The sequence below is a fragment of the Heliangelus exortis genome, chromosome 3 (genome assembly GCF_036169615.1).
Source record: "Heliangelus exortis chromosome 3, bHelExo1.hap1, whole genome shotgun sequence".
NCBI classification, from domain to species: domain Eukaryota; kingdom Metazoa; phylum Chordata; class Aves; order Apodiformes; family Trochilidae; genus Heliangelus; species Heliangelus exortis.
In genome coordinates, this window is record NC_092424.1 from 66,429,973 (window position 1) to 66,452,193 (window position 22,221).

Genomic DNA, 22,221 nt, shown 5'->3' on the forward strand with positions numbered 1-22,221 from the left:
TATATGGATTGTGGATTTTAATGTCCTTAAGTATGTAGCTGCACTATAAATTATTGTTAGAATAAGGTTCATCTATACCACCACATTATGCATAAGCCTTACCCCTCAAAGCACGCTGGTTTGTATTTAAACTCCATTCTGGGTCAAGTTAAACACCATATTGGGCAGGGGCATCCAGATGTAGCTCAGGTACTGATGCCAGGGCCAAACCCCAGTATTTAACATCATATATTAAATGAAAAACACCAAATGACAAAATCATTATGTATTTTTCAGAAAAAACCTGAAAACTATATAGGTAGAATATAAACTGTAATGTTGGTATGTTTTTCCTGCAGCATTCAAATGCATACTTTTTTCCATGAATTTGTATGGTACTGAGCAGTAGGGCTAATTAAGGCCTGCTGCTTGATCAAGATTGAGTAGTGATAAAGAAAATTGACCAACATGAAAGGTTTCAGTTTCACTGTTATTACCTAAAGCTTCTGAGCACTCAGGGTTAAAATGGCGGAAATCTTTTCACTCTTCAAACTGATAAGTAGCTGAAGTAATTTCAATGGGCTCAGCCTAAAAAAGACTCTGAAGACACCTTATAGCTTCCTTTCAGTACCTGAAGGGAATCTACAGGAAGGTTTCAGAGGGAATTTTCATGAGAGTGTCCAGCAACAGCACAAGGGGAAGTGGTTATAAAGTGAAGGAGAATAGGTTTAGATTAAATGCTAGGAAGAAGTTCTTCAGTAGAAGGGTGATGAAACTCTGGAACAGATTTCCCAGAGAAGTTTTGGATGCTCCCTCCCTGGATGTGTTCTAGGCCATGTTGGATGAGGTGTTGAGTAACCTTGTCTAGTTGAGAGATGTCCCTGCCCATGGCAGGGAGGCTGGAGTAGATGATCTCTAAGGTCCTTTCTAACCTAAGCTATTCTATGATTCTATGACTTCTTTGCTATGCACAAGTAGCTCCAAAATGCAAATCACTTTTCGGATTTTAAAAGATATGGTCTTAGCCTTGAGAAATTAATTGACTGAAAGTAAGTATTGCAGTCTGGAGCTTGCCCTAAGCTCCACTGAGACATATATTGACAAGTGGGAGCTAGTAAGCTGAATTTCTGATCAAATCTTCCATTCCTTTTTGTCCCTTTCATTCTGCCAGGTACAAAGGTTTGGTATTATCACTCCAGTTGCCAAATGCCCTCTAGGTGTTTGATCACAATTTGATGCAGTATGTGCTGACACCTTTGTGGATGCCTGTTATTTTACATGTGTAAGTCTTAAAAAACAATAGCATATGAAAACTCCCATCAGAACAGTTGTATTTATTGAAAGGTATTTAAGCAAAAGAAATAAAATGTATTTAAAAGCAAACCTGCTGGGTGTTGCCACTATCAGCTTTTACATACAATTTGCATACATTTCAGTAAGAGGACAGAATAGGACCCTTCTAATATGAGTGGAGTTAAAAGCCAGCCAGTGTTCAGTGTTGAATATGATTTGTTTTGTCAAAACCCTGATTCTCTTGAGGCTGCTTCATCCACAGATCCTAAAACAGGTGGAATCAGACCTGTCTCGCCAGATCTGGTGGTGCTGTTGCCCCTCTTTGTTCTAGCGTACTTGTGCAGCATGCTGTAATACTCCTCTTCTGGATTGTGGGTATACAAGAGTGAAATCTGCTTCCAGTCTTTATTGCTGGGAGTCATAAATTGTGCTGGTGCTGGGTTAGTGACTTCAAAAAAACATTTTGTATTTACTTCTGCCAGATTGGTTGCACGCTCTTTAGCCTTGACCTCAAAGAGCTCCGTTTCCTGTTCTGAGTAAATTTTGCAGAACTTGTGCTGAAGATAGGTAACCGGGGAGGTGCAGCGGCTGTAACATTTTGAAATCAATGCCCCAATGATGATGACGACTATCAGGAGCCATCCTATGAGCTTGGAAAAGAGACAGATGAATTAATGGTGGCTTTGCATCATCATATGTAGGACAATAGAATTTACAGTGAAGTAAATATAAAAACTGTAAGCCAAGACCCTGGAGTGTCATCAGTAGTCTGTGTGCTGCAGAAATGGAGGATCTCATGCAGGCAATTTAGCCAGCCCTTTTACATCCCTCAGCTGATCTTGTTGGTTTGAGGATGAATACAAATAAAAGAGAAGGTGGGGTGAAGTTCTTTCCTCAGATCTATCCACCTTTCTTAACTTTAAAGGCCAGATATGGACCAGCAATTTCTGCAGTCATGGTCAGATTTGCAGTACAGAGGTTGCAGAATCACCCTGTCCACCTCTGGTTCTCTGAATCAGACCTCCTGCTGCCTGTGTTTCATCTGCTCTTGGAAGGTACCTCCTTTACCTGGTATCTGAGCCTGCGAAAAATAGCCATTTGCCACAGAAAAAGTTGTGTCCTGTTCCTATGTTTCATAGGCAGGACAGTGACTATTGAATATGGGAATTTATTAATAATTTACACATGGTTTTGACATCCCTAGGTAAATCTTGGGGACTGCACCTAAAGTGGGTGTCCTCATAGCTGCTTGTCCTTCCAGTCCTCAGTGGTTCTCAGCTAGGAGCTCCAGGCAGAGATCTCAGTGTCCCCTTTCACCTCAGGCTGATTTTGTTTTTTTTTCTTCCAAGAGATAAACACAAAGTGCTAAAGGAAAATGAATTTGTGTTCTTTTTGGTTCTTACTGTTGGTGGAATAGAGATATTAACAGATACTAAAAGTTATGGTCAGTAATAAAAATACTATCACATTTCTTCTGGTTTTGTGTGACTGTTTTTTTTCTTTTAGATTTCTGTGCAATATCAGTAAGTCAGACTTCCTTGATTTTGCTTCTTTCTTACCCTGAATCCAATGGTAAAGAGTTTGCCTCTTTCCAGCCTTTTCCTTGGAGGAGCAGCACAGTAAATATTTAACAACTTTAAACACTTTTTTTGTTTGTTTTAATAAATATTTGTAGCAGGCAGGAACTTACAAAAATCCAAGCACAATCTCTTATAAATTTGACTCCACTCAACAGTCTTGATGTTTTCATGAGAAAAAGTGATAATTTTTTTTTCTACTGGAGTTAGAACAAAGAACAAACAAAGCTGGAAATGAAACTGTAGTGCTGCCAAGATATGAAGGCAGCACTTCACTCCAAACAAAATCATCCAACTAGAAGTGCAATTTTTTAAATCATAGTTTGCCTCCAGCAGAAGAACACTAAGAGGACAGACATATTTAAACTATTATTCTAGAATTCAAGAGTGAAATTATTAATGGGTCCAAGAGTTGAGATTCATGGTGAAACAAACTATCTGTATTTGTTTCCTTTGCTAGCTGTCAGCTGCAAGGAACGAACAGATTCCTCTCCATTTGATATCTCAGCTTCCCCTCAACTAGGCTGTACATTAAAAAGTTTGAGTATTTAGAGGACTAAAAGTGGAAAAAGAGAAGAACTTGCACAATGTCTAAGTAAAATGAGAAGAACACTTGCTGTGGAAAATCCTGATCTCTAGGCTGGTTCCCTACTGTCTTGTGGGGTTATGCGTGTCAAACTAGACCTTATATGTATGCAAAGCGTACTATTTTTTAAAGTTATAATTGATAAATGTGTCATAGGCTAAATGCCACTTAATCAAAATATCTACTACACGGTGTAAATGCTGTTGCTACTAATCAGTCTAACTATAATTTACTAAATTAATAGTTCAAAACTAGGCTGATAAATACTTATACAAACTGATTTTACTCACTCATCTTGATGAGTGCGGTAGCTCTTTTGCTCAGCCTCAAGGGGCATTCCCATTCAAGGGAGGAATCCCAAACACACTCCTGTGGGGAGGTGGGCTAGAATCTTTCCTCGTGGAAGATGGGACTAGGCTTTTACGTTATAAAGTGCTTGACTGCCAGTTATTTGTTGCTAAGCCAAACCTTCTGGCTCAAGAAAACACTGCTTAGCATTCTTGTGTTCCTCATGGGACAATCTGGTCTCACCTCCTACCCTGATATATTTATTCTTTGAGCTGTTGAATCATGCTACTCCACAGTGCTCTTCAACACTAAGGACATCACAACCTCCCATCATGTCTGGTAGGTTTCCACCAGAAAATTCATACAGGTAGAGCAAAGTTCTTATTTCACCCCTACCAAGCAAGAATGTCCTGCTGCACCTGGCCAGCTTTGAAAGAGGTTCTGTAAATAGTAGTGCCAAACAATCGTGAAACAAAACCAGAAAACACCACAAATATATAGTTATAACCTTTCTGCAGTGTCTTTTTTTTTTTCCCTAATTGTTTACTTTTGGTAATTACCTAGTATGAGAGAGGACTGTTTACAGTCCCCAGCAGGCATCACCACACATTAATCGGCCAGGGCTAAAGCTCATAGAGTGAAGAGAAGAGTGGTGAGACATTACCTGGGACTGTGCCTGAAAGCTGAGGGAGTCACCTGTTATGTTCTTTGATAAGGTCGGGTTGCAGGGGATTTTGGCCAGCAGATTGTAGCAGTCTGTGTCTTTACACACGAAACTCTGAATCTTGCTGCTTCCACTGGCTGCGCACTCATAGAAATTGACGCTGAGCAGGGCCACGGAGATCCAGGTGAGGGGGGCCACCAAGGCTCTGGCTAACACTGGCACCAGGTGGCACGAGCGGTGGATGCAGGTTTCCTGGGGGCTGCAGGTACAGCGCTTCCCCGAAGAGCAGATGCCCGTCAGCAGGTGCCACATCTTGGTGTTCACCAGGAGGCCAAGTAGAAAGAGGGCGATGGCAGGCATTATGAGGAAGGCGGAGCCATACAGAGTGTTCCAAGAATTGCAGGGACACTTGAACACCGCAGAGGAGAAGATCTGTTCGATGGCAGTTGTCAGCAGAGACACGGTGCTGTAACCCAGAATGGTCTGGTGGCGGATGCAGAAATCCAGAATCCCACGTAAATTATTCATTTTACGCTTTATCTTATTTTGAGGAGAGTCAGATCTCAGTCAGAAGAGCAGGAGAGAAATGCAAGTGTCCTGAAGCTGGTACAGCTTAGGAAGGTTTGCAGAGCTTTCATTTTCTGTTTATGGTGGTGATGTAATGAGACACAAAAGCAGCTTTTCTCAGAGGAAACAGAACATGGACTCACTGCCAAGTGTCAAGGTCAAGCAGACACCACAGTGAAAACCCACCCCAGTAGGTTTTTCAACATCAAAACTGGAAAGGTATCTCTTTGTTTCTATAAAAACAATGTGTATTTGTCCCAACGACTAGTAAGGGCTTAAACCTCACCATCTTTTTAGGAAAGCTTCTGAGTGAGGCAACTGATTCAAAGCATGAATAAAACCAACCAGAAGTGTGTAGAATTTTTTACCCTGCCTTATTATTAGCAAAAAAATATGGCTTGTTTTCTTATGAAAGAGAACAATTAATTTTAGACAGTAACATTAATTTTCAGGATAACTGATCAATCTTTTTTTAAGTAGAGCAAAACAGTCAGTGCACACATAGTAATTACCCAGCGACTGGTTTCCACTGAAGTTCCAGATACTGCAGTTCCACTTGTTAGGAGCCAAACTTTGGACTTCCACCTCCATAAGAGGTAGTGGCAGCTTTGTAGCCTAAAAAATTAACAACCAACCATAAACCAGCAGAAAGTAAGCATATGGCATGAAGTGGAAAATGATGGAAAAGTCTTGCATAATGAAGAAAAGTGTCTGTAAGGGATTCCTAGGCTTGGAAGACTGAGCTGGCTATGAAAACATTGGCTCCTAGAGTCTGTAAGTTTCATTCACACTGTAAGGAAGCTTGGCTAGGTTTCTAGCTAACGTTTGACTTGTCTAAATCTAGATAAGGTGAACTGTTCCTTAGAACTAAAAGGAAGCTGAGTATTTGTTGCTTTCTCATAGTCACTTGCAACTTTTTATGACTCTCTGTCCTGGGTTAGTGAAAGCATCTATTGCCCAAAGTATATCAAGCATCTACCAATCTATGATTCTGTGAGTCTATACATAAAAGATTTTGTTTCCCTTTGAACACCCCTTCCTCTACACTGAATTTGACCTCCCATTTTTCTTCCTGGCCAGGCAGTATAAGAAAGTGTATCTACAGTTCTTTACAGCAGAGGTTTGCTTCTTGCCTTGGTTTTTACCTACTGACAGCTAGAGGCAATGCTTAGTGTACCTTGAAATCAGAATTCACCATCTCTGAAAAGGTCATAGCAGATGTTTGGAGGACAGAAATAAGAGGAGCATGGTGCAATAAATGAAAAGGCACCTCATTACAGTTCCAGAGATACTACCTCTGAGAACCACTGGTTTAACCAGCATAGAACAGAATTTCTTTACCGAGAGGGTGATCAGGCATTGGAATGGGCTGCCCCGGGCAGTAGTGGATTCTCCATCTCTGGAGATATTTAAAAAGAGACTGGATGTGGCACTCAGTGCTATGGTCTAGTAACTGCAGAGGTAGTGGATCAAGGGTTGGACTTGATGATCTCTGAGGTCCCTTCCAACCCAGCCAGTTCTATGATTCTATGACCCTTAAGATCATCAAGTCTAACCATTAACCCAGCACTTCCAAGTTCTCACTAAACCATGTCCCTAAGCACCACACCTACATGTCTTGTAAATGCCTCCCAGAATGGTGGCTCCAGTGCTTCTCTGGACAGCCTGTTCTAGTGCCTGACAACTCTTTCAAGAAAGAAATTTTTCCTGATATCCAATCTATTCCTCCCCTGGCACAGCTTGAGGCCATTTTGTCTTGTTCTATCACTTGTAACTCGGAAGAGGAGACTGATTCCCACCTCTCTACAACCTCCTTTTAGGTGGCCATTGAGAACAATGAGACCTCCCCTCAGCCTACTCTTCTCTAGGCTGAACACCAGTTCCCTCAGCATCTCCTTGTAAGCTTTGTGCTCTAGACCCTTCATCAGCTTTGTTGCCCTTCTTTGGACATGCTCTAGCACCTCAATGTCCTTCTTGTAGTGAGGGGCCCAAAACTAAACACAGGATTCAAGGTGTGGCCTCACCAGTGCCAGGTACTGGGGGGCAGTCCCTGCCCTGGCCCAGTGACAGGGGAACCCAGCACCAGCAGCAGACATCTCTGGAGCAGATAATGGACCACTCAGGGGAGCTACAGCCAAGAAACCCCACTACTTCTTTTTCTGAGCCTAATTTTAGCAATGTTTTATTAATCGGCAATGAAACATGGTTTCAGCAACATTTTTCCCCAGGAAAAGGGAGGGGGAACTCCGTGTGTAAAAGTTTTAGCCCTTCCTTCCAAGAAAACATGTTGCCTTCCCGTAAATGCTGTCAGGAGGAGGTGGGAGGGGGAGGAGGGACCGCCCTGGCTGGAAGGCAGAGTGCCAGAGTCCATTGGAAAGAAATCTTGGCCAGGATCCCATGGCGGAGGAGCGGGGCAGCCCTGAGACTTCCTTCTTTTCCTCCCCTCAGCGCACGGCTCCCCCAGGGTGGCTTTTTCTTGCCCTCCCAATTAATGCTTCTCTTGCCACAGCAGCTGTAAATCATTAACTGCAAAGTGTTCAGAAAACCAGTTTTCTGTTCAAGAACCCGGAACTCCCATCCTGTGGTTGTTTTTACATTGATTTGCAGCCCGAGAGGGATAATTTGCAGTTGATTTTGTTGACTTGCATTTGATTTCATGCAGTTCAAGGGGGATGAAAACTATGGCAGAAAGAAAAAGACAGTCCTCTTTAGGGTTAAATTAATTTTTTTTGTTATTTGAAACATCTTTTATTTTGAAATATGCTATTAAAATTAAGGGGACTTGTTTAATATTTCATCAAGTTTCTCCTTGATTTTTTAATTTCTATAATTTGCAGCTGAATGGATCTCAAACATTTTTCTAGATGGAAAGAGATGTAGTCTATTTCTGTGATCACAGTTAATGCAGAACACTGGTTTTAAATGGAACATGTGAGTATGTGTGTGGCTTCGCCAGTTCGTTCAGAGTAGGCCTTGATTTAGTCATGTTAGTAAGTCCTTACAATAGGGTTTTTTTTTTTTTTTTCTGGGATATTTGCTGATTGTTCTGAATAGCAAAAGACTGGTTTTGTTTTTTGACAAATGACTCTCTCTATAGCTGCTTTAACCAAGGTCCATCCTGTCCCAATTTCCTGTCATTCTTTTATCAAGCCCACCAGGGATGGAGCCCCCCTTGACCTTCTTTTCACAAACAGAGAGGGGCTGGTGGGAGATGTGGTGGTTGGTGGATGCCTGGGACTTAGCGATCATGAAATAATAGAGTTTTCAATATTCAGGGATACAAGGAGGGTTGTCAATAAAACCTCTACGTTGGACTTCCGGAGGGCAGATTTTGGCCTATTCAGAAGACTAGTTCAGAGTATACCCTGGGAAACAGCCCTTGAAAACAAAGGGGTCCAGGAGGGATGGACGTACTTCAAGGAGCAAATTTTGAAAGCACAGGAGCAGGCTGTCCCAGTGTGCCTAAAGGCAAGCCGGAGGGGAAGACGACCGGTCTGGCTGAACTGGGAGACTCTGAAAGAAATTAGGGTTAAGAAGAGGGCCTACCAATTATGGAAAAAAGGGCTAACTACTAAGGAGGAATTTAGGAACATAGTTAGGTCATGTCGAAAGAAAATTAGAGAGACAAAAGCACAACGTGAACTGAACCTCGCCACCTCTGTGAAGGATAACAAAAAGTCCTTCTATAGATACATCAACAGCAAAAGAAGGGGCAAGGAAAACAGCCATTCTTTACTGGACACAGGTGGGAATATAGTTGTCAAAGATGAAGAAAAGGCTGAGGTATTTAACACCTTCTTTACCTCAGTTTTCAACAGAAAGACAGGTTATCCTGAGGACAGATGGCTTCTGGAGCTTACAGAAGGTGACAAGAATCTAAACAGCCTCCCTGTAATCCAGAAGGAAACAGTCAGTGACCTACTGAGCTGCTTGGATCCCCACAAGTCTATGGGACCGGATGGGATCCACCCAAGGGTGATGAGAGAGCTGGCAGAAGAGCTCGCCAAGCCTCTCTCTATCATCTACCAACAGTCCTGGCTCAGTGGGGACATCCCAGATGACTGGAAGTTGGCAAATGTCACGCCAATCCACAAAAAGGGCCAGAAGGAGGACCCAGGAAACTACAGGCCTGTCAGCCTGACCCCAGTGCCTGGCAGGATTATGGAACAAATCATCCTCAGTGCAATCACACAGCACCTGCAGGATGGGCAAGGGATCAGACCCAGCCAGCACAGGTTTAGAAAGGGCAGGTCCTGCCTGACCAACCTGATCTCCTTTTATGATCGGGTGACCCACCTGGTGGATGAAGGGAAGGCTGTGGATGTGGTCTACCTGGACTTCAGCAAAGCCTTCGACACCGTCTCCCACAGCATTCTCCTGAAAAAGCTGTCAGCCCGCAGCTTGGACAGGAGCACCCTGTGCTGGGTTAAGAACTGGCTGGAGGGCTGGGCCCAGAGAGTGGTGGTGAACGGGGCTGCATCCAGTTGGTGGCCGATCACTAGTGGTGTCCCCCAGGGATCAGTGTTGGGCCCGGTTCTGTTTAATATCTTCATTGATGATTTAGATGAAGCGATTGAGTCCACCATCAGCAAATTCGCAGACGACACTAAGATGGGGGGGAGTGTGGATCAGCTGGAAGGCAGGAGGGCTCTGCAGAGGGACCTGGACAGACTGGGCTGATTCCAACGGGATGAGGTTCAACAAGGCCAAGTGCCGGGTCCTGCACTTTGGCCACAACTACCCCATGCAGCGCTACAGACTGGGGACAGAGTGGCTGAGAGCAGCCAGACAGAGAGGGACCTGGGAGTCTGGATTGACAGGAAGCTGAACATGAGCCAGCAGTGTGCCCAGGTGGCCAAGAAGGCCAATGGCATCCTGGCCTGTATCAGGAACAGCGCCACCAGCAGGTCCAAGGAAGTGATTCTGCCCCTGTACTCAGCCCTGGTGAGGCCACACCTCGAGTCCTGTGTCCAGTTCTGGGCCCCTCAGTTCAGGAAGGATATCGAGGTCCTGGAGCAGGTCCAAAGGAGGGCAACTGGGCTGGTGAAGGGACTCGAGCACAGATCCTATGAGGAGAGGCTGAGGGAGCTGGGGCTGTTCAGCCTGGAGAAAAGGAGGCTCAGGGGAGACCTCATCACTCTCTACAACTACCTGAAAGGAGGGTGTAGCCAGGTGGGGGTTGGTCTCTTTTCCCAGATGACTTTCAACACGACAAGAGGGCATGGTCTTAAGTTGTGCCAGGGGAGGTTTAGGTTAGATATTAGAAAGAATTTCTTTACAGAGAGGGTGATCAAGCATTGGAATGGGCTGCCCCGGGAAGTAGTGGATTCTCCATCTCTGGAGATATTTAAAAAGAGACTGGATGTGGCACTCAGTGCTATGGTCTGGTAACTGCAGAGGTAGTGGATCAAGGGTTGGACTTGATGATCTCTGAGGTCCCTCCCAACCCAGCGAATTCTATGATTCTATGATTCAAGCTCAACTTCCTCTTCGCACAATTCAACTAAAACCTTGTATATCCACAGACGCAGTGGAAAAGATCACCTCAGCAGTGGTTTTCTTTTCATACCAAGTAGACTTGTTCCTCCAAGTGAAAGTGTTTTAAGCTGCATTTCTCAGTGACCCCATTCAGAAGCAGGTATGGTAAAGTCTTTATCCTAGGAAAATTTTTGTAACGCCTTTTGTCTCATTCCAGGTGAAACTAATGCTTAACTAGTGGGGGTCTGGCCTGCAAGCAGGTCTGCACCTACCCTCCCAGGTGGACTGAGCTCCCCTGGAGGCCCATTACCTCAGTTTGTGAAATGGAGGAAGTTATTCTGACTTTATGGCTGAATGAGTCTTCTGACATGTTTGTGGAGTGTCACACAGCTCAGTGGCACCACATAAATCATTAGTAGTTCTAATACCTAGCAGAGCAGCAGCCTGAGAAGTAGCACTGTGACTGGGCATGTACAGCTTACAAGCATTTGTGTACATTATCCTGCTATTTTAAGGCATCACATTTATTAGCCGGCTTTGGCTGAAAAAGAGTTTTAGTGGGTAGGAAGAAACCAGGTCTGTAAAACCAAGGGTAGCTTGGAAGGAGGTTCTGGCAGATGAGCTCTGGTACACCCAAATAAGCCATTGAGCTTATTTTTTCCTGCTGTTATTTATTTCTCCTTTTTAACATTACAGGTCTTAATTCTGGATTTGGATGGTTCTGTAACCCAGTCCAAATGTTCTATAGCAACCAGCAATGGCTTTACTGTTCAGTCCATGTTAATCTATGACCCGTATGTTCCACAAATAAGTCTGTGTGTTTCTTTAAGCCTGTGCTGTAGATTATGTGAAAAATTATTTGCTGAGTTCCTAAGAAAAGACAGGATATTACCATAGGGTTAAAAAGGTAAAAGTTGTCAGATTGTATGATAAAATTAAGGAGTCTTAGTGAGGCTGATTAGAGAGTTAACTCATTTGCAATCAGGTAAATCACCCTAGGTAGTCAATTAGTTGTTGCTAAAGAAAACAAAACTCAGTTGTTTTCATTTACTATGGAAAATGAAATGCCGTAAAATCAAGCATATTAACTCCAAACTATTTCTATAGTCTTATTTGAAATGTTTTATATTTTATGTGTCCTTGCTATCTCCAGTTTATGCCACCACATCTTTCTATCTTCAAACTGCTGAATAGCTGAGATTTGATTCTGTTCCACTCATCCGTGTGTGTGTCCCATAATGTTGTCTGATCATATGCAACAGATATGCTCTGTTGTTTTTAATTCAATTAATCCTTCTTCCTCTTTTTAACCTTTAATTAAATAGTTCTTCAGTTCACGTTAGTATGATCCTTTCCCCCATCACCAGTTTCCTACCCTGGGCTCCTTTGCTGCCCAAATTTCGTTATTTAAAAGTTTTTTTGTTTGCTTTTTTGGTTTTTTTCTAACATGAGGGCAAAGCAAAACCTGAGACCCTATCCCTTTTTAAATTGCCCACATGCAGCTAATAAGTTAGCTTGACTTCTCTGGGCAAAATCAGGTGAGCAAGTTAAGAATGAAAAAGAGAAACCAAATGAATCTTCCTGGGATGGGATACGAGTCATTTCTTTGTAAGCTTAGAAGACAGGTAGACCAATCATCCATGTGGAAGAAAATGCTCAAAAATAACAATAGACTTACCAGTGAAAAGAAATCTATGGCAACAGCTACTTCTAACATACCCATGGAGGAAGATAAGTTTACCAGAAAAGGCTACTTTGTCAAAGGAAATGATGGGTGACTAGGCTTCACCAGAGATTTCTCAACCCCTCTCACATCAAACAGCCTGCACGATATACTAGATAAAGCAATAATTGAAGTTTAGCATACACTTTTCTCTGCAGAATGAGCATACATCCCATTTTCCATTCAGCAATGATAACCACAAGGGAGATCTAGAAATGGTGTCGGGCTCCTGTCACTGTTCTTAGGAACTGAAAAATTTCTGGCTTCTGGCTGTCATTCTCAGTTGCTCATATAGTTTTTCTACATCAATCTCCCTTCTTACCAGCAGAATACCCAATCTGTTTCAGTCTATCAGAATGTACAAGCTGTGTCAGACTCTATGGTAGCTATGTCTGGCTTGTATTAAAGCCTGAACAGTACCTGTGTGTGTGCTTTCAGTACCTGCCTTTTATATGCAGCTAGGCCTGCTGTCAGCCTGTCCTGCTGCTTGAGAGAATTTATGACATTGTAACTGGCACAGAATTTTTTTTTTTTTTATAGGAAGAGAGGATTCAAAAGGAAAGAATAATAAGTAGGAGGTAAGGAGCATAAGGACAAAGCATCTCCAGTTGTCTGTATTTTACATTACACGGTAACTTTCCAGGTCTCTGGATCTGCCCCAATTTTTTCTGTGATGCTCAAATGCTCCACCATCATTATTATTTCACTTGCAAGTCCTTTGCAGATGTAATTTACGGTTTTACTGAACATCTTCTAAACTCCTCTACCTTACATGAAGGTGGACAACTTGAAGACTGTGTTGTAACAGAGTTTACCAATTCTGCTGTTAGAGCCACATCCTCCATGTAGCTTGTTGGAGGAATGCCCTACAGAGCCTTGGGCACTCTGAGGCAAAATAAGATACGTGACATTTTAATGCTAATCCATTGCACACTGTTCACCACTCACTGGGGAAATGGGATCTTATCATTGCCTACGGGCCAATCAGTCACCTTCATTACCTGACAAAGAATAAATGACAAAATAAAATTACTTTACTTGATCAAAATATAAAAAGACAAGCATGAGAGAACTGAATATGGCTCTAGACTATTAATTCCAGTTAACATCTTCTCTAACTGCTTTAGCATCTTTAGTTGGTCATGAAGCAACTTGAAGAAGTTCAGGCTGAAGAGTTAAGCTCCTTATCCTAAGAACAATCCTGTTCCTTAGAGAGAAAAAGAAATGAAGATGCTGATCACCTGCTCTTTCCTGCTACAGGTTGAATTCATCTCACTCTCACAGCAGAGTGGCAGTCTAGGGAAGTTTCAAGTCTTCTTCAAGTTTTCTTTGTTGGCATTTTTTGTGGGCTGATCCAAGGGACCCATCTTTTCTATAGCTTCCTCTGTTACAGCCATTATGAAGACAAAGTGGAATACTAGAATTTTATACTCATGTTAGTGTGTTGAGGATATTGATATATCCTTTTGCTATAGATTTTTGCTCACAGCAGCACAGCCCTGGAGGCTGGAGGAAGACAGCTTTCCTCTTGATTTTGCCAGGTTCAGTTAGGAGTGAAACCAGTAAAAATCATTGCTGGTTTTGGGTATAAGTCAAAAGGGAAAAAAGCCACAGTATCATGCTAAATATCTGCAAAACAATGCATTTCAAATGCTAAAGAATTTTTCTCTGAGTCCCTAAACTTCTGAAAATCATTATACATTCTATGAATGGGGGTTTTTGGTTTTTTTGTTTTGTTTTGTTCTTGAGGAACCTGACAGAAAAGTTAGCATCTGAGGGAAATGCAACATGTGCATTTAGCCAGAGGAGTGCCTAGATACAGTAGGATAAAATAGCAAACAGGACTGGGAGCTTCTTCCCTCATAGAGGCATATGCCTGCACCACACCTTATTGCCTGCAGTCTTATGTATGAGGAGGAAGCAAGTGCCCCTTGCTTAGGTGGAAATCCTCCTCTGTACTGCTGCAGTGGGATAGAGTATGTGTTTCGTAGAGGATGTACAGACTGGACCCTGGCCTGTCCAATGACTGAATGTGATACAACTCATGTGTAGCAGGCTTGACACACACCAACCTCTCTGCACGTATGCTGCACGTGTGAACATCAGGCCTCTGCTGCGGGCCCATGTGTCAGAGGTTCTTAGGAAAGTGGTAATCTGTGAGTTGTCTGTCACCCCCGTGACAAGTCATGGAGACCCTGCCAGCCTTTGTGCTTTCCCTGAAGGTCTCACACACAATGAGCAGGCTACCAGCCAGAAAAATGGTGATCATGGCCCATCCCTCATGGCTATCTCTCTTAGGGGTCTCCACATTGCTTTTGCTGTCTGTGACTGATGAATACTTGCAGCCTGGACGAATGGGGCTGTATGTGGGGCAGTCCTGAGATGGATGTTGAGCTGAAGAACTCTGAAGTTCCAGCTCACCTTGCACTACAAGTCAAATATTACATGAGAACAGGTGAGAAGAACACAGCTTTCACAGCTTCACCAAGGCCCAGGGGGATTAGGATTCTACTGCTTGTCTTTCAGTAGGACAAGGATTCCTACAGTAACTCTTATTGTATTGCAGGCACTCTTCTGTAGAGTATGGACATATAAAGGCATACCAACAGCATCTCTCCTCTTGTTTTTTCTGCCATTTGGAATTTGACTGAGTACAACTCTGTGAGATTTAACTGCGTAATTCCATTACCACAAGAATGTCACTACTACGATAATTTACATTGTTCTCTTGATATTTTTATTAATATGAATTAAAGCAGAGTTTTGGTCTTGTGACCTATGGATTCATATCCTCTGTAATATCTCACAGCCACTGCAGTCATGTTCAGTTTCACTGAAAACTGCTTATGAAATCTAGATTATCATGAAATTATTAGTTTTTCTGTTGACATAAATGGCTGCTGCCACTATGCAGTGTAGAGTAGGAACCAAAGTAAGAACAGATTTAAATTAATTACTTATCTGTATTAGTTATTATCAGGAGAAAAAATGATGCCAGCTTTGAGGAAGACTCAATGATAGTTGTGTTTTTCACATAATTTTTTAGAACTCACTTATATATTGTTTAGTTTGGTCCAGTTCTCCGGCTTGCCTCAGGTGGACAAACAGCTATGTTCCTTCCTTGAAAGAGTCCTGGACTCGCTCTTTGAAGTGCTTTGACATTATTTGTTTCAAGGTTGAACCTGCTTAGAAAACATCCTGTATACTGAGGACAGAAAGGGCATATCTAGTACTGGACTGCATAGGCCTGCAGAGTGCTCCTGGAGTCAGCTGCCAGCAAAGGACAGAAAATAACATCTTGGTTTGTTAACTGAGTCTAACTTGGCAGCCTGAAGTTATCCTACTGAATTTTAACAGAGGAGCCAGAGCAAAGGGATTAAAGTTAGAGAAAAGCATGTTTGATCCCAACATCAATCATAGAATTTTCAGGGTTGGAAGGGACCTTTGAGATTATCTAGTTCCATTGTCATGTCCCGGTGCAGAAATACAGCTATTTTCCAAACATTACATGCTTTCAGACTTGAAAAAAAAACTTTTCATCAGTGGAAAATACATATGCCAACAGAAGAATTTGATGTGTTTCAGACATATAATCCTTCAGAATAAGCTTTGATCTTACAAGCTTTAAGAAATGAGGTAATGTGCTCCAGTCCCTTTGCTTCCTTTAGTCACAATAATGTATATAACATACATAGACAATTTTTAGTTGGGCTCAAAAAAATTAGGAAATCTAAGAACCGTATTGTAACCTCAGATATACACATTGCTATCTATGTGCTGAATTCCCATTCATTTTGTTCAGAATACAGTGAACTACCTTTAGACTGATTTAGACTGCAGCTCTGAAATGAAGCATGCATGACTGAACATCAGTATCGAGGAGTAGTTGAGTCAAATCGTCAAGGTTTTGGATTAATACCGGAACAAATCCACACACACACCCAGCTGTAGGATAGAATCACAGAATAATTTGGCTTAGAAGGCACCTCTAAAAGGTCATCTGGTCCAACCCCCGTGCAGTAAGCATGGATGCCCTCAACTAGATCAGGTTGCTCAGAGCCTTGTCAAGCCTCACCTTCAGTATCTCCAGGGATGAGGCCTCAACTACCTCTCTGAGCAACATGTTCCATTTTTCCACTACCCTCGTGGTAAATAATCTTTTCCTAATGTCCAATCTAAATCAACTTTTCTCTAATTAAAAACCACTGCCCCTTCTCCTATCACTACAGCCACTTGCAATCAGTCCATCTCCACTCTTCCTGTAGGCCCCCTTCAGATACTGGAAGGCTGCTATTAGGTCTCCCAGAGCCTTCTTTCCTCCATGCTGAACATCCCCATTTCCCTCAGACTGTCTTCATAGGAGAGGTGTTTCAGCCCCCTGATCATTTTCATGGCCCTCCTCTGGACCTGCTCCATCAGGTCCGTGTCCTTCCAGTTTTGAGGGCTCCAGAGATGGATGCTATTGAGGTTTTACCAGAGCAAAGTAAAGTGGCAGAATCACCTCTCTCAATCTGCTGGCCATGCTTTTTTTAGCCATCTTTTCCTGTGGCCAGAGATGCAGAAAATTAACTTTTTCAGAAACCAAAAAGAAGCAGAATAAGAATGGGAGCAGAGGCATGTGCCAGAAACATTTGTTTTGTGACTCCATTTAGAATAGGGAGTGAAAAACAATTTTCACTACTGAGTACCATGTAGTGACATTTCAGAAGCTGTTCAGGATACCCAATCTGCATGAAACTAATGCTAAGTGCCTCTTCCAGGGACACAGAGCTCACTGAGACTGCTTCTTTCTTGCATTTCAGACAAAGTACACAAAGGCAACAACAGTATCCTTTCTTGTGTCAGCAAATATTGAGGAACATAATAACCTTCCCTAGCTCTCCCACCAGCCTGCAGGGTTGTATGGGCTGATCTCATTTCCCTGCTCTTCCAAACCATACTTCCAAGTAAAGCAAGGGCAGCTCAAATTTTTCAGTGTATGCTGCCATCTGAGGGCTTGAACTGTTTTTTTTTTTGTGACACACATACTTCTACCCAACATCTCAGCTGGTTGCTTATGGCATGGAAACATCTGTTCTTCCATTTCAGCTTCAAGTTCATTAAAAATTATGATGTTTGATAAGGAATGAGACAAAAAGAATGGAAACAAAGAATGGAAGCAAAATTTAACATGACCAATAGAGAGGACTTCTTACAGGCTCTGGCTTGCAAAAGAATAGGTACACACGATTCTCTTTGCATCCCAAACAGACCAAGAAATGCAGGTATGTCTGAAAAACCTCCTAGGTTGGCTTTCTATAGCTGATTGTTCAAAGCAAATTGACCCAGGGCTAATAGACCTGCTGCATAGACATGAAATTAAGTTAAATATTTCTACAAACTCCACTGTTGACATTAGACTGATAAAGGCTAAAGGCAACCACAGTTCTTTATTTTCCTGAAGGTACATATATCTGCAAAAAGGATGTGGAGACACAAGCACGGGTTATTTGCTTATAAGGCATAATGACTCCTTGAATTACCCTGGGGAAAATTTATTATATCAGTTCCCAGCAGAGGGATGTGCCAGGCTGAATTACAACAGTACATGCATCTTGATTTTTCAGTATTTCATGGCCAATAAAAGTATCACCTAATATTGCAAAACCATATTGCCTTTGAAACTGAACATAACCCAGCAGCTATTTCTGTGTCTCTTCCAACATCACAGTGCAAAGGCAGAAATTTCCCATGTCATGCAGCCTGTGACAATCTAGTCACACTTTCAGCAGGCACCACAACAAAGATAGAGCTACCCAGGACAACTGTTCCCATGATCAGCTCCCTTCACCTTTAAGCAATTAAGTGGAGGGTTTGAAATCGGTGATTAACCACCCTTCATGCCTTTTGCAGTAAGGGAAAAGGGAAAGGAATGTTTTGTAGTTGTTTCAAGGTCTTAGGTGGACCAACTACCTATCTGAAGACTATGTACATGGATCAGAAATTAACTGGGGTCTTAAACCTTTGCATGGACTAAATGTACCAAATTTCATTGGATAAATCCAGGTACAGGAAACTGTCACAGGGGTTATGCATGTGTATACAGTGAGTGCTCAGAACTGTCTCAGTAGCTGGACCCTTGTGAAAATAATCTGATCTATTCACTGAAGATGTTTAAAAAGGAAAGCTCACCACATTTCAATGCTAGGCTTGCAGAAGGCTTAACAGCAGCACTGTAGATAGGAGATAGTTAAACAGGTAGAAGAGGAAACAAAGGCTTGTGGCTTGAACAAAGTGCTGATGAACATCACTACTATACTTATTGGGAAAAATATTTTAATCAAAGAAAAACAACTTTTCCACAGAGATGATTATGGTTTTATTTAGCAAATATACTGGAAGAATTGGTTTTCTGTAAAGACATAGATATGTCTCATAGGGCTTCCACTTTCTCAAGTAGCTGCGATTTTTTAAAATCAGTTTAATGAACAGAAGGGGATGTATGTGGAGACATCAAACTTAATTTTGTCATTAACCACATGATTCCATTTACCACTAATCCCCAAATAATTGACCCAGGGCCACCAAGAGCTTGCAGAACCCTTACTGGTGCTTTAGAGAACAGGCTGTTCACATGGTTTTAGCTGTCCTCTGTTTCTAGATGTGCGAACAGAAAAAAACACATTAAATACTTCCTTAATGCCTCTGTTTCCATCCTGGCAATTGGTGAGGTTACCACAGGACCACTTTGGGGTTTTTTTTTGTATTTTTACAATTGCATATGGAAGGGAAGTGATCTAAGATGTGCTTCAAACTATAGAAAACTTTCGTGAAACAGAAGTTGTAAAAGTGAGACCAGACCCTACAGCATTCATCCTGCTACAATATACACTGGACTTAAAGGTTTTATTTCCTGAGAATTGTGTTACTTTATACTTTGAGTCAGCCCCATGTTTGCCTTCTGCTGCTGCCTTCTAGGCATTGTGCCTCTCACTTGGCAAGTACTGACATAATTGCCCTTTCCCACCATGCCAGATGATAAAGCATGGAAGAGATGACATGATGTAAGGGTCTGCAAAAATTATACAGGAGTGTCCCATATTGAAGCACTCTCTGGTTTGGCAGAGAAAAATGAAATCTACTGCTAAGATCTGCCTTGCACACTCCTTTTCTTCAGAGAAAGTCCAGAGACATCCATAGCAGCCTGAAATGAAAACCCAATTCTGTATAAAAAAGAAAGCCCTTAAAACCAAATCTACAAAGAGGGCTCTTCTCACCAAAACAAATTAATTGCAACTTTACATTACTGAACTCTGATGAACAAAGCATAACATTCCCTCAGATGTGAAGCCCAACTCAAAACAAAAAGGAGGAGTACTTATTAAGTACTTAGTTTTCTGAAATTGCTTGCCCTATTCTTCCATCCCTTCTGGTCTGAAACTAATCTTTCCCCATCTGTTCTTGGAATGTTTCAGAAAAAAGAAAAGAAGATGAACTTTGGCCCTATTAGGGTTAATGATTTTGCATAGATGTATATGACCATAAACTGGTCGACTAGTAGAGCTCTTCTGCTAACATTGTGACTGAGAACAGGAAGAATACAGCCACAATAATATACAGCTGTCTACTAAAAGTATTGCATACAGACATCTTTGGCCATGCAGTCTCTTGGCCTTCTGAAAATACGTGAGCTGCATTGCTAACATAACAAAAAAAATAGCAATGTTGAGAATTAGAAAGAGGCGGGTATAAGAAGCTGATATCGACGGGGCACTACTTCGAGCAGTTGTCACCATCTGTACCAGCCCTGATCGGCCTTTGATTGACACCCCAGTTTTGTGCTTCACGTAGGTGATATCTGCAAAATCCAGAAGATCTTTCATTTCCTCATCTTCGTCTATAGGCAACTCTTTTTGTGCTTGAGTCTGTGCCTTTTGTCGCACTTTCCTTTCATTTACCTCAATTTGTGCAAAAATGTCAGGAACGGCATCAACAAATTTGTAGCCTTTGGCTACCTTTCTGTTTTTCTTTGCTCTGCCATGCTGCTGCTGCTGTCTTTGTGAGATTGCAAATATCCTGTCGATGGCCTCTTCAGTCTGTCTCTTATCCGAAAACCTCAGCAGGCGCTCAGCAGTCTTCCTAAAGCTATCCGTGTTGCGCACACGAGACAGAATCTGCTTCTCCAGCTGCTGGAAAACAGGCTTAAAATGCTGCAGGTTCCTTTCCACGATCCCTACGTAGTCCTTCACTTCTGGCACAGCGGAGCTCCTGACGGCAGAAGCTCGGTCAAAGACAATTTTTTGGCGGTCCGCAATGACCTGCACAAAGGCGGAGCGGGACCCCTCCTCAGCAGGCCACAGGTAGACAGTGTAGGCGTGCTCACTGGTGGTAACAAAAACGTCCAGCTGTGGAGAGTCCCCACGGACAGTGAAGCTCTGCACATCAACAGAGGGCCCGATGAACAGGTAAATGGCCCTCGTGAGAGGGTGCCTCAGGAAGGTGGTTACGTTCACGTAGTTTGTTCCATTGTACGGGTAGCCCCGGGGATACATCCTTGAGGCGATGGTAGCTTTCTCACTGTGGCCAGTGTCATCCATCCAGTACATCTTATATATCCCATCACGGTGCCTAATAAAAGCCCCATGGACATCATCAACAACTGTTTCTTCAAAAGGCACATCCACATTGTGGAAGAAACTGGTTGCTGCCTCCAGGGGGCTGTCGTCTTCTAGGTGGATTTGGTCCACTAGCAAGAGAAGCTGGGGATGGAGAAGTATGAGGTTTCTTTGCAATTTTCTCAGCTTCAGTTTAGGACTGTATGCACCCACTCCTTCCCCCCTGATAAAAACCACCCCACTCTTCTCCATGGCAGCAACCACTCGTCCCTGACAGTCACCAGCCAAGTCATGTTTATATTTAAGCCACTTTGAGGAACAGTCTTCTGTAATCTGCCCTTCCCATGGGGAGAAGCAGCTCTTGGACACAGCAGGGGAAAACATCAACACATTATTAAAAAAAGTATATTTTGGTCCATACAGAGCTTCTGTTATGAAGGGTACGCCGTTGGGAGCAAAAGTAAAGGAGTTCTGGTCCGGGTGTTCGTGTCCAGCATTAAAGTTCTTCCACCCCTTGATCCACTCTTTGTACTTATTTTTATGTACAATATCATATATTGCACGTCCTCCCAGCTTTCCTGACTTGAAGGAAAGGAAAGGCCTGTTGATTTCAGCCGGCAAAGCACTTCCATAGGTTACGACTCCCCAGTCCTCAAAATAATGCAGCTTAGCAACTCCATAGTCCAGTGGAGGTACAGAGTGCAGACTTGCATCATACCTGCCAAAAAAGAGAAGAAAATTTGGTTTAAAAATCACTTGGCTGATTTCATTTTCAGCACTTGAAACTCAAAACTAAAGAAACAATTCAATATTTGCATCAAAGAGCAAGCTAAAAATACAAAGCCCACATGTATGCTTCTTGAGTGAACTAATCATAGAGTTGTAATCCTTACAATACTAATCCCTATACAAATTTGTTGTGCGATTTTTACAGAATAACAGCTGAAAACATCTGCTCCACATTTAAAGGAAGCAGTCCTTCTGCAGTCCAAAAATAAGAGTACCACTCATTTCAAATTAGCCACATTTTTTTCTTGTATCATAAAGCTACTGACTGCAAAACAAATCTTTAAAAAATGCACATAAGGATTAGGCTGTAAACACTGTTTATTTTGCACTGCACAGCAACATTTGCACCTATGTACTAACAACCAATAGAAGCAGAGTATCTGCTTCCCTAAAACTGATTATTATAGAAGTCTGTGGTCTCCAAACAGAATTAGCTATAAATAAAAATTAATGAGAATGCATTTTAAATTACAATTTTTTTAATTACTTGTATCACTCGATATATGTTAGCTTCTTTCTCCAACTAGGTTGACGAAAAAAGTGCGTGGCTTTCTTGTATAAATTGTAAGATATAAACCATTTGATTTAAAAAGAGGTCTTAATTCCAGAAAAGGTTACAAATGCTTATAATTTTAGTTTTATTTGATCTACAGGAATTAAAACTAATAAAAAAACCCCCAACC

General features: G+C 42.2%; 2 protein-coding genes across 4 annotated transcripts in view; both read right to left on the bottom strand.

Annotated features, from left to right (window-relative positions):
* Nucleotides 1-1,298: 1,298 nt before the first annotated feature.
* LOC139795542 (calcium homeostasis modulator protein 6-like) lies at nucleotides 1,299-5,024 on the bottom strand. Its single transcript, XM_071742485.1, has 2 exons — nucleotides 4,388-5,024; nucleotides 1,299-1,922 (listed from the first exon to the last, which is right to left on the bottom strand). The coding sequence occupies exons 1-2, from the start codon at nucleotides 4,913-4,915 to the stop codon at nucleotides 1,497-1,499; spliced, it is 954 nt and encodes a 317-aa protein (XP_071598586.1). The 5' UTR covers nucleotides 4,916-5,024; the 3' UTR covers nucleotides 1,299-1,496.
* An 8,143-nt stretch (nucleotides 5,025-13,167) lies between these two features.
* The window catches only part of DSE (dermatan sulfate epimerase), a 39,082-nt gene continuing 30,028 nt past the window's right edge, over nucleotides 13,168-22,221 (bottom strand). For all 3 annotated transcript variants that reach the window (XM_071741103.1, XM_071741102.1, XM_071741104.1), the window contains one exon: nucleotides 13,168-21,467. In XM_071741103.1, the coding sequence (XP_071597204.1) occupies nucleotides 19,706-21,467 (1,762 nt within the window). In that variant the 3' untranslated portion in view covers nucleotides 13,168-19,705. The remainder of the gene's footprint in view (nucleotides 21,468-22,221) is intronic.